At 37.4% G+C, this 12,500-nt stretch overlaps 2 protein-coding genes across 2 annotated transcripts in view; one reads left to right on the forward strand and one right to left on the reverse strand.

The window, feature by feature from the left end:
- Positions 1–12,500, reverse strand: part of LOC137650234 (43 kDa receptor-associated protein of the synapse) — a 626,772-nt gene that overhangs the window by 498,036 nt on the left and 116,236 nt on the right.
- Positions 10,048–10,908, forward strand: LOC137649495 (uncharacterized). Its single transcript, XM_068382479.1, has one exon. It carries the CDS (start codon positions 10,048–10,050, stop codon positions 10,906–10,908), a length of 861 nt encoding a protein of 286 aa, XP_068238580.1.

Below are 12,500 nucleotides of genomic sequence, written 5' to 3' on the forward strand. Positions count from 1 at the left end.
CATGATATATAAATACATTACCAATATATATAACAACACTCTACAGACCAAAATATACGAACCTGTGTGCATATGCTGTTTGCGTATCATGAATGTACAGACAGATAAATATACACAACCTCTATTCGTAAAACATTTCATTCATTTCAAGATATAGCTCTTTAAAATGTCGTGCTCTAACCAAGCTACTGATTGATCTTTTTAAGTTAATATATACATTTCTTGTCCTTGGTATCCTTTTTTATGTAAAAAAAAAAGATTGGTGTTTATCACACATTTAAACAAAAACACACACACACAAATACACTTAAAGTGAATAGGGAAAGAACTAAGAATTGCATAGATAAGAAAAGGACGTGGAAAGGTCTCTCAAAATTCTCCACAGGTAAGAATAGCACGTGGAAAGGTCTTCCTTGCCATTGTAATGCACCTGGTTCGGGGCTGAAGCATTATGCTTTCATATTAGATTAAAGTGAAATCCTTTGAGATAAAAACGAAATGAAAAAAACATGCGCCCTGATGCGGAGTTTTAAACAGTGACCCAAAAATAATGAAAATAACCAAAAGAAACAGTGGCAAAGTTTCCTGTAAAAAGATGGCATTGCAAATGCTATCGGGAAGTGTTCTATACAATCATGATTTATAGATGTTACCTTGTAAAATCTGGTATTCAAATCTAAAACGTTCTTAAACTCCCTACAGGATATTCATGCAATAACGTTTTCATGCTAGATGCATTACAAGCATTCATCTAGCTATAAAGACGTTAGTAACACTACACTGATATGGAAAATGAGAACCTTACAATTGTATTTTCTTCTCCCAGTCTCCATTTGCATGCTTCTTATCTCCACCAATAACAACCTCTGTTCTTTTTAAATTAGCTGTCGCAATCTAACGTCGACATCTGTGTGAAATGTTTCTTTTCCTTCCACACAACGCCAGTGGACAATTTTATCCAAGCGCTTCAATCTTCACTTTCCTTTGAATTTCTTTATATGGACACCCACTGGTAGCACTCTTTACCTCAACCCACTGATGGTCACTTCGACCTTTGCTTGCTAATGGCCTCTTTTGTCTCCACCTACTGACGGGATTTTCTAGCTCCATCTATAGGTCACATGTTTCTTCAGTATTCGTTAGATGTCTTTGATTTCCATCCATTGAAGGGCTCTTTCTCCAACTACTGATGGCTTCAATTACCTGAGGTTATTGATGACTTCTTTCTCCTAGTACTGAAAATCCTTATTTATCTCCATATAGTAATGGCTCTAAGTAACGACCAGACACCTTTTACCATCAGGACTAAGGCTCTGGTATTTCAATCACTAGTGACTACTAACATTACCTGGTGACATTTCCTATTATACTATCTACTATAGTCCATTTCTTTTATCGAGGGCATATTTGCACCGACTCGCAGGGGTGCCCTTTTAGGTCGGAAAAGTTTCCTGATCGCTGATTGGTTAGAATTATCTTGTCCAGCCAATCAGCGATCAGGAAACTTTTCCCAGCTAAAAGGGCACCCCTGCGAGTCGGTGCAAATATGCCTCGATAAAAGAAATGGACTATAGGTAACTAGATCTAACCCCGCTTCTGTTAGTCTCCTCTGTTTCTATACACCTGTGGCCTTTTCTATTGCTACTTGCGGTGGCCTCCTCTATCTTTACCTGTTGGTTGTCTTTTCCGTCTACAGTTAATATACATTATTCATAACAATCCACATCCATTACTGTTTAATTACGAAAGATAATTGCGTTAATAGCTATATCATCATTAGTTTATATTTTTCATCGTCGGATGCAAACACGAAAAAGCAATTTCTCAAAATCGCCATTGTTCTTATGAACGTAAATTTGGGCAAGTGAAATGGAAAGCATTTTCATAATTGAAAATGTAAAGAGCATTACCATGAGAACCAATATAATAAACATCTATATAAATAACGACTAGAGCTTTAATAGTACGACGGAAACTCTAAAGGCCTGGTAGTTCCGTCCCTCCCAGCATTGTTTTAAACCATGAGACCAAGTTAGTATTCATAACGTGTCATATTTACATTTAATCATCCATGAGATGCCGCGATGTTCGAAAGCTTTATGCCTCAAATGAACCAGAATGCACTACTGAATTTGTATCGGAATCAGTACTGAAAAATGCCTGAATGGGAGGCGAGGGAGTTGGATATGCGAATTTCTCAATTAAAACATTTTTTGGGGGTGTAAATATACCGTGGACAATAGAGGGTAAAAATTCAATGAAGTGATTATGTGAACGTAAAGATATATCGCCAATGAGACCTACGTCGCTCTCATTTATTAAATGCAGTGCATGGAGTTCAAATGAACCATTGAAAAATGTGGAACATTAATTCTTCTTTTAATACAAGATGAAATCAGAGTTAATTATTAACCCAAATTCATTCTAGGAATTGAAAAAGAAATAAAGAGAAAAAGGCTGGGACATATCTTTGCAAAACGCGGTAACCAATTAAATCACTTTAAAAGAGCAGCAAAATAAGTTGGTTTGGAAATTAACGAAAGTGAGACCAAGGTAATGAAAATCCTAAGGGGAGGAAACAAGATGAACTTTGTGGAGCTGAAAGGGATACTGCTATAGGTGGTGATTCAGTTCAAATATCTGGGCTCAAAATTAACCACAGACAATGGGATAAAGGAAAAAATAAATTTCAGAATTGCTGCAGCTTCTAAGGGCTATTGGATCATCAACGAACTACTCAAATCGAGACAAGTGTCTACAAGCATAAAATTTCAGCCATACAAGCCCACATACGGATGTGAAACCTGGAGGCTAACAAAAGATTTGGAAATATGCTGCTTGTTTTTGAGAAAAGCATAATGAGGCGAATAAGTGGACCAGTTCGAGATGAACATAGCGGCGAGTGGAGGAGGAAGCACAATATGGAACTGAGAGAAGTATCAAGGCTGCGACTTATAAAGTGATATAATATCACAAAAGCTTAGGTGGGCAGGTCACGTTGCGAGAACAGGGTACAATAATTTGATTAGAGGACTGGAAACGGATAGACTAGCGAGAAGACCTGTGGGCAGACCACACAAAAGATGGTCTGATAAAATCAAAAGTCTTGGAGCAACTCAGATTGCATGTCATGGAGGCTTCTGGTGGAGGCATCGAAGGATTACGATGCTCCGGCAGCAGTGGAGTAAATAGAGAAAAGCTAATCGCCAACCAAATAATTTCTAACTTATTTATCTTCCTTCTTAATAGGAAGAGAGTCTATAATTTTTTCTACGATTAGAGAAAATAGATAGAATATAAAGGAAAAAATTAGTAAATCACAAGCAAATATTTCTTTAATAATGTAAGTTTACTAAAACTTGTGAAATTTGCCTTTAACTATAAACAAAAACAGACATTAAAGTATCACTTGCTCACAAAAAATACACAGCCAAAATGACAGGAATATAAAATAATACCTTCTCTTCTCCCAAGTTTTAAAGTATACAGTTACCAGTCGGTTCAGCACCATACACCGCCAATATTTTGTACTAGCAGACTTGAGAAATCCGGTCTCTTTTACAAGCATAGTTCTGAAGGCAAAATCGAAGCCAAGCCCTTTAGCCATCCGGATCGTTATGGCCCGCGTGGCGCACTTCTTAACATTAATGATGACACTGCATTACAGAACGACTCATTATAATGGTTCCATTTGGGAGATTTACCCCCCAACCCCCCACCGGGAAAGCGATTATGGATCCACATTGTTATTCCTTTTAGTAGATATTATCTGGATGAAATATGGAGCTTTACTTGCACTGTGTTGAAATGAAGTTTTCAAATTCCACACTTTTTTTATGAACTGCTTTGGGGAAGTGAAAGAGAAGTTCTTTAAAAATATTCACATATTGTGTGGGAATCATACACAGTAACGATCTCGACTATTATCGTACGGTATTTGATGGTATCTTGCTCAAAGGGGAACTGAATAGGAGATTAAGTATTTACAACGAAAATAGATGTTAGTAATAAGTAAGAGAAGTAAGGGTATTAAGGGGATTTCATTAAGTATTATATTAGCCAGTCTATAAGGTAAAAAACAGGATTCCTTTCAACACATTCACACATGTATACTATATATATATATATATATATATATATATATTATATATATATATATATATATATAACATCAATATCTATCCTTTCCAGATATTTTTCTGCGCCCTTTAAAGACATAACACCCAACTGATACAGAAACTTAAATGTTGCATTATACATATACATACACACACGCGCGCACACACACACACACACACACACACGCGCGCACACACACACACACACACACACAAACATATATATATATATATATATATATTATATATATATATATATATATATATATATAGGGAAATGGGCCAACAAGTTACTTCCAGGTTATCAAACAAGCCCTAATATGGAAAGAAATTAATCAAATTATTCTAGAAGAGTTACCGATTTTAAAGATAAAATATACAATGAAAATTTCAAGCACTGCTGATAGACGTCTGATGGCCATCAGAGAAATATTATCTCCTGGTCCTATGTGGGTACCTTAAAAGTGACTATTCTACGAGAAATATATGTCAATGAATATTAGTAATTTTTATAGTTGTATCTAATAAAAAGACAGTGGAAAAATTAAACGAAAAATAAATTTCGAAAAAAAAAACCGTTCATCAATAGAATATTTATTTATATAAAAATGAACAAATTACGAGAAAGTTTAGAAAAAAATATTCATGACAATTATGTCAAATTGGAAATACTTTTTCCATATCTATAATTTGCACTACCGTAACCAATACTTCCACGATACATTTAGTTAGAAATATAGACGGGAATGTTGTATGTTGATAGACTTATTGTGTCTCTACCGTAAACCTACATTTAATACTATCATAAAATGATTTAAAATAAAGAAATTAATAATTAATTAGGTGAATATATCAAGATTTTTATCAGATTACATCCAAATCCCAGTTATTCCTCAGTACAAAGGACATTTTACTCTACGACTTCATTTACAGAGCATTAGAAATACCATAATTACTTCAGCAAAGCTTTATAAACCTAATACAGTAGCCAGCTTATCTGTTGTTTTCCTGCAAGTGATTCTCAGTGCAATTGTTGCTTTGCGTTGCCACCTCTCCCACTATACTAATTTTTTTTTTTATGAGACGCATTTGCAACGATTCGCAGCGGTGCCCTTTTAGCTCGGTAAAGTTTCCTGATCGCTGATTGGTTAGAATTATCTTGTTCAACCAATCAGCGATCAGGAAACTTTTCCGAGCTAAAAGGGCACCCCTGCAAGTCGGTGCAAATCTGCCTCACTAAAAAGAATTGACTATAGGCTTAAACATTACCGTCTGCCCTTCTTGGTGTCATGGAATTTTTCACAGAACATGTGCCTTGTAAACGGCACTTATGAATTTTCATAAATACTCGCCCAATTGCCGGTTCTTTTTCAACTAGTAATGGTTTAGGTTTTGGGTCTAAAATGAATTTATATTTCCTAAATTGCGTTGAATCACTAACGATGCTTCAGAGAATAAAATAAAGCACTGTGAATTTCACCTAGTTTAGAACAAATGGCAGCTAATGTATTTGATAAAACAGCTAAAATTTGGTGTAAAGGCTAATTTTTAGTTTTGTGTTTATTCATGGAAATTCTAATGCTAAGGTAAAATAGTAATAGTAAATTATCAGAGCAATGGTGACATTTTAAATTCTGGAATAAGAAAGGGAAATATAAAATAGATTTTCTTTATCCAAGTCACAAAAAGAGATTTGCACTTTAAATGTTATTAACTCAGCGACTATTTTTCCTTGAAACGTTTCTCCATTTTATCTCAACAGACTCTCTGTTGTTGACACAGCTTAAACGCTAATGACGGTTAGGGTAAAACAAAATCGGCCCTTATTTAACACTATTTATGGGGAGGGGTCACAATATTTTTGAGGAAGGGGTCATATTATTTTTGGGAGAGGGATTAGATTATTTTTGGGAGAAGGATCAGTTTATTTTTAGGGGGAGGGGTCAAAATATTTTTGAGGGAAGGGGTCATATTATTTCCTATTATATCATATATCATATATTATTTTTTGAGGGAGGGGTCAGAATATTTTTGAAGGAAGGGGTGATATATTTTTTGAGGGAGGGGGTCAGGATATTTTTGAGGGAAGATGTTATTATTTTTCAGGGAGGTGTCGATATATTTCAGGGGAGTAGTCAGATTATATTTGAGGGACAGGTTAGATTATTTTTTCGAGGGGGTCAGATTATTTTTGGGAGGGGGTCAAATTATTTTTGGAGAGCAGTCAGATTGCTTTTGGGAGAGGGATCCCATTATTTTGGGGGGAGGGAGTCATTATCTTTGGGAACAAATACGATAAAATTTAGACTCATGACCCTACTGAATAAAGCTCCTTACAGTCACAGTTGCAATTGGGTCCATACTGCTGCTTTCGTTGATAACAGTGCTCAAACAATTCTCTATAAATGAAATCGTATCTCAATCATAAGTAGCTCTGCAGTGAGTAACATCTGGCTATTGCATCATTGGTTTAATCCCAGTACTATAATACCACAAACAATGGATTCAGAATATATTTGTGTGAAAACAAGAAGTGAGTGGCTTTCATGGAATTGATGTCACCTTTCACATAATTTTTAACGATAGAACCCTAAATCGAAATGTTTTGAAAGAATATTATTTTATTAGAGATAACTACTAAGCTACAGGGATTAGTGAATTTGTAGCAATCAAACCATACACCTACCACAATTTTGGAATAAGGCATACCATCAAACTCTACGGCCCTTTGACTCCACATTTAATTATAAATATATGTAAAAACTTTCTCAATAACCCTACGGTATACACTATCCATGTTTCATTTACTAATGCAGTCTGGTTAAAGCGTTGACATTGACATTCATAAATGAGAGAGAGAGAGAGAGAGAGAGAGAGAGAGAGAGAGAGAGGAGAGAGAGAGAGACAGACAGACAGACAGACAGACAGACAGAGAGAGAGAGAGAGCAATTCAAATGGGAAATTTTCCTCTAAAAGGATAAAGGCTGTGGAGTGAGTGGATTAATGGTTCAAAGGCTAAGCGAATAATAGAACAATTGAATGAAAGAGGAAACATAAGTGAGTCACAAACTGAATAAACATGGCGTACCGCATAAACTTATACGTACGGTATGAGGCTAATACATAAGAAAGCATCTCCATCCATACAAACATAACGTATGCGACAGAGATGTGAAAAAAAAAAGGATTAAGCTGTTTTGATTTTGGTGCAAACAGGGACTTGGAATAACAGTGTTTACTCTACCACTTGAATGTTAATTTATCATAATCCCTATTGGGCGATAAGGCTTTGTTTAAGCCTAAAAGAATGGAAATCCCGTACTTGGGTGTGGTAACAGGCAGGTACGGGCGTGGGAATATGTGGGTGGGCTTGTTGGACCCCCGGTGAGTACAATTGATCGATACGAGAGACCACACTTCAAGGGATCTCTCTCTCTCTCTCTCTCCTCTCTCTCTCTCTCTCCTCTCTCTCTCTCTCTCTCTCTCTCTCTCTCCAAGGAGACTACTTAAGCATACTAAAAGAAATTTCTCAACTCACAGAGAAAGAATATGGAGCAAATTAACAATAGAATAAAATATAATTTTAAACACAGAAGACATCTTTAAAAAGAATGACCTGCTTTTAACAACACACAAATGTAATGATGGATAAGGTTATTATATTATTCTACAAATATATGCGAAAGGTACACATAATCAAACTTATATGTCCAAACAACTATCCAGGCCAATTCGAGAAAACATAATATCCATAAATAAAGACAAAACTATTTATACCAACCTGTTTACAATGATTTCTTTTCTACTTTAAACGCAAGGCAGAGAGATGCTGCATTATAGCTTTTCATTTCTCGTGTGTAAGTGAAATGAATGTTTAAAATTATATCTTTGCGCGACTAAAATTAATAATAATAATAATAATAATAATAATAATAATAATAATAATAATAATAATAATAATAATAATAATAATAATCGATGAGACACATTGAACTCACGGTCAAATTTTTTTTTTTTTAATGAAAAAAATTCATGACCTGCCACCTGCCAATGAAAAAGGGGGACCACACACCTAGGCCCCAAAACCCCCGGTCCCCGATCCAATAACGCTCGGCTGAATAGATAATCTACTTAGAAGAATTTCACTCACTTCCAACTTTTACAACACAATCATCATGATCGTGATGGTGATGATGATGTTCACCATTACCAAGAGCGGGATGCTCGTTTGAGATATACACTTAATAGTTTTTTAAAGGCACTCGCATTCATCCGCTCTCTCTCTCTCTCTCTCTCTCTCTCTCTCTCTCTCTCTCTCTCTCTCTCTCTCTCATTCCCCGCATACCCCGAAGGTGCAGTCCAGAATCCAGATGTACACCAGCTTAGCGAACGCAACTCGCTGTCTGCCACATACCAGTTAACTGTGTAAGCCCCGAGTTTCTCATAGGAATCTCATTCGAAATATTCCTGGGAACGTACTGATGGAGTAGACAATAAGCATTTCATAAGAGCGCCTAATTCTAAAAGAATATTTAGAATGTTAGATATATGGGCTATAGTTTCCACAGACAATATTTTGAAACAATGGATATTTATACAAGGTAAGAGGTGTATATGCAAGAATGTTAAAATTTTCTTCTCGGTATTTTGTTACAAGACAATCAAGATGAATAAGCAGCTCCCTTTGCTTTTGACGGCAGTCATCAATACTTGTCAGGGCCAGTAATGCAAAACATCACATGATAGCAACTCTCTCTCTCTCTCTCTCTCTCTCCTCTCTCTCTCTCTCTCTCTCTCCTCTCTCTCTCTCTCTCTCTCTCTCTCTCTCTCTGAACAAATGTTAATAACATCCCATTCTCGAATTTAGTGCATAGGAAAAAACAAATATATATAGCTCAAGGTGCAGAAACAAAAAACTTTCCCAATATACAATATGTGAAAAAGGTGAAGCCTGAATATCTTCCTCAAGGAATCCACTACCACTATGTATACATACACGAGCACTTCACGGGAAAAAAAAGCTTGAATACAAATATTCCCAGGAGGAGTCGTAGCATTCCAATATCATCAATATTCATTGTCATAAGAAGAGATCTTTTCCAATTGCATTTTATCGGGCTGAATGAGGGACTAAATGCAGACTCCTACTTTTCTCAACCTATTTCTCAAACAGTCTAGGAGCAAGAGACTTCTAGACATACGCACACACTCAACTTCATTGTGTATTTCAATCCATACACAGATTGTCCAAACCTATAAAAAAAGGTTAGGATGATTGGTCTCCTAGTATGTTATTGTCCTTAGAATATTTCAATGGTTCATTACTTCTCTAGTAGCTTATTTATTTACTTATTTCCTTTCTTCTCTTGGCTATTTTCCTTGTTGGAGGCCTTGAACTTATAGCTTTTCAAACTAGGGCTGGAGCTTACCAAATAATAATAAGAATAAAATACGTCTTGTTTACATTTCATACAAAGATTAATGTTTCCGCTAGCTTCTGCGCGTTTCTCATACATACATGCTGAGATGACGGCATCCCCTCTCACATTTTCATTTCAATACACAGGATATAGCTCTTTCCCCTTTTCTACTTTGATTGAAACTGCAAGGAAAGATCTCAAATATATTTCCCATGCACCTGCGTCTTAGTTGCGTCCTTTTCTCCGTACACATAGAGTAGGGAGGATCCTTATTCAACAGTTCTAGCTTCTCCCTCAAGCAAAGAAAGGTTTGCAATATAGGGTATCTAATTAATAGCCTTCCTCCTTTCCCAACGCTTTGCAACTAGCATTTCGATTGTGGAAGATTATTGGAAACGTCTCTGCCTGGTGATCTGCCGGACTGGGGTTCAAGTCAAGCTCAAGCTCGATAGTTTCTTGTAATCCTTGCACGTCAGAACACACCAGCCGTCACACCAGTGCGCGTCCGAATGCACCAGCTGTTACACAAGTGCACGTCCGAACGCCCCAGCCGTCACACCAGTGCACGTCCAAACGCACAAGCCGTCACCCCAGTGCACCTCCGAACGCACCAGCCATCACACCAGTGCACTACCGAGCACACCAGCCGTCACACCATCACACCAGCACACGTCCGAACACACCAGCCGTCCAACCAGTGCACGTCTGAATGCACCAGCCGTTACACAAGTGCACGTCCAAACGCCCCAGCAGTCCAGCAGTGCACGTCCAAACGCACAAGCCGTCACCCCAGTGCACCTCTGACCGCACCAGCCGTCACCAGTGCACGTCCAAACACACCAGCCATCACACCAGTGCACTACCGAACACACCAGCAGTCACACCAGTGCACGTCCGAACGCACCAGCCGTCGCACCAGTGCACGTCCGAATGCACCAGCCGTCACACCAGTGCACATGCGAACGCACCACCCGTCATACCAGTGCACGTCTGAACGCACCAGCCATCATCCCAGTGCACACAGACGTACATATGAATGCGCTAGCTGGCACACCAGTGTGCCCCTGAATACACCAGCCATCACGCCAGCGCCTGTCCGAACATGTCAGCCATCACAGCAGTGCAAGTTTAAAACGTGTCAGACAACATGCCATTGCACGTCCCAACGTCCCAGCCATCACGCCAGCGCAGGTCCGAAGACGTCAGCCATCACGCCAGAGCGTTGTTCTGTACATATGAAGCTCATTCTTAAGTGGGAGGAAGTCCCCTTTCCAACTGGCTGGAAAACTTTACCTGGGATACTCAGAATTTGTGCATTTTGGGTGCTGAAAGAGTTAAGGATCATACCACCACGTGTAACAGTGGCTTAATAATACCAGCGGTCCACGGCCCTAGTTTGAAGGGTTGCTCTGAGCCAAACATCTCTGCCGTAGACCTGGCATATGTATGTAATGGGATTGCCTGAATCATGTCGTATGGTATACTGATTCATTAGCAGCCATCACCTGGGCCTCCCTGGTCCTAGCTTGGATGGAGAGGGGTCTTGGACGCTGATCGCACATATGTATACATTTACATAGTGTGTGTATGTATGTATGTAGTATGTATGTATGTATGTATGTATGTATGTATGTATGTATATATATATATATATATATATATATATATACATACATACATACATACATACATACATATATATATATATATATATATATATATATATATACATATATATATATATACATATATGTATATATATATATATATACAGTATATATATAAATATGTATATATATATATATATATATATATATATATATATATATATATATATATATATATATACACATACATATATGGTCAGTCTGTAAGGCATTGTCCTGCTACCTAAGGCATTGCAAAGTCTCTTGCCCTCTGCCATTCATGATCGACCTTTAAACTTTTAATCAATTCCGATGGCCCCAAAGTGAAGAGGAATTTGATCGAGTTGACAACTAGTTGCTTCGACCCTTCAATTCAAAATGAACTATTAGTTTCTGCCTAAATATCCTATCATCACCCAGGGATTAGATGAACACAAGACACCAGAAGCCGATTGACTTTTGCTGTAATTATTCAACCAATCAATGAAGCGTATCCTGCGGCACACCACGGAACATACAGGCCCTCAATGACTCCTTGCTACAAATGTTTTTATTTTCCAGTTCCTTTAGGTCCTTCCAACATCTTCAGCTACATTCTTCCAGTGCCAGTTTTCTTTCTCTCTTGTAAAGATCAAAGATTAAAGACCTCTCTGGTAGACAGGCCTCTTCCACTTCCACTTGTACAATTTGATAGATTGCTCAATGGGTTTTATTCTTTACACTTCTGTTCACACCCGTTAGTCACCTTTCTTGGCCAAAATATATCATGGACTACTAGGCTATTGTGATCCTAAATAAAAAACAGAGAACCTGGTGTACGTTCTCTGACCTTTGTTGCTGTTACGCCATGTAATGCAAAATCAGAACAGAAAGTATAAGATATCTAACCTCTGTTGCTATGACGCCAGGTTTTACCAATACCTAAGCCTAGAGCATATAGTAATTGGCCTTTATTGTTAAGTAGTTACATAACTCTATAAGACCAGGGCAGAAAGAACATATAAACATAAAATCTTACTTATTAAGAAATATGAGCGAAGAGAGACGGAGGAGCAACGGAATGTACCGATTTTTTAAATCTCTCACTCAAAAGAATATTAGGAAGATTAAATAGAGACCAAACACTGGGAAAATAGAAGTTAGTCGAATATTAATGGAAATAATGTATCCCATAAAGCCAGCATTCTGATAATCAAATTTTCTTGATATAAAACAGAGGGACCTTTTTCTATCCGCTAATTGCCAAAGAATTTTTTTACCGTAACATCAAAGGAATCCGGTTAAGAAACAAGATTAGTTTAAGCTGTTTATTTCAG

This window comes from Palaemon carinicauda, chromosome 11 (genome assembly GCF_036898095.1).
Source record: "Palaemon carinicauda isolate YSFRI2023 chromosome 11, ASM3689809v2, whole genome shotgun sequence".
NCBI classification, from domain to species: domain Eukaryota; kingdom Metazoa; phylum Arthropoda; class Malacostraca; order Decapoda; family Palaemonidae; genus Palaemon; species Palaemon carinicauda.

Bases quoted from the DNA above. Each gene is read 5' to 3' on its own strand.
- LOC137649495 (XM_068382479.1), top strand. From the start codon at position 10,048: ATGCACCAGCTGTTACACAAGTGCACGTCCGAACGCCCCAGCCGTCAC.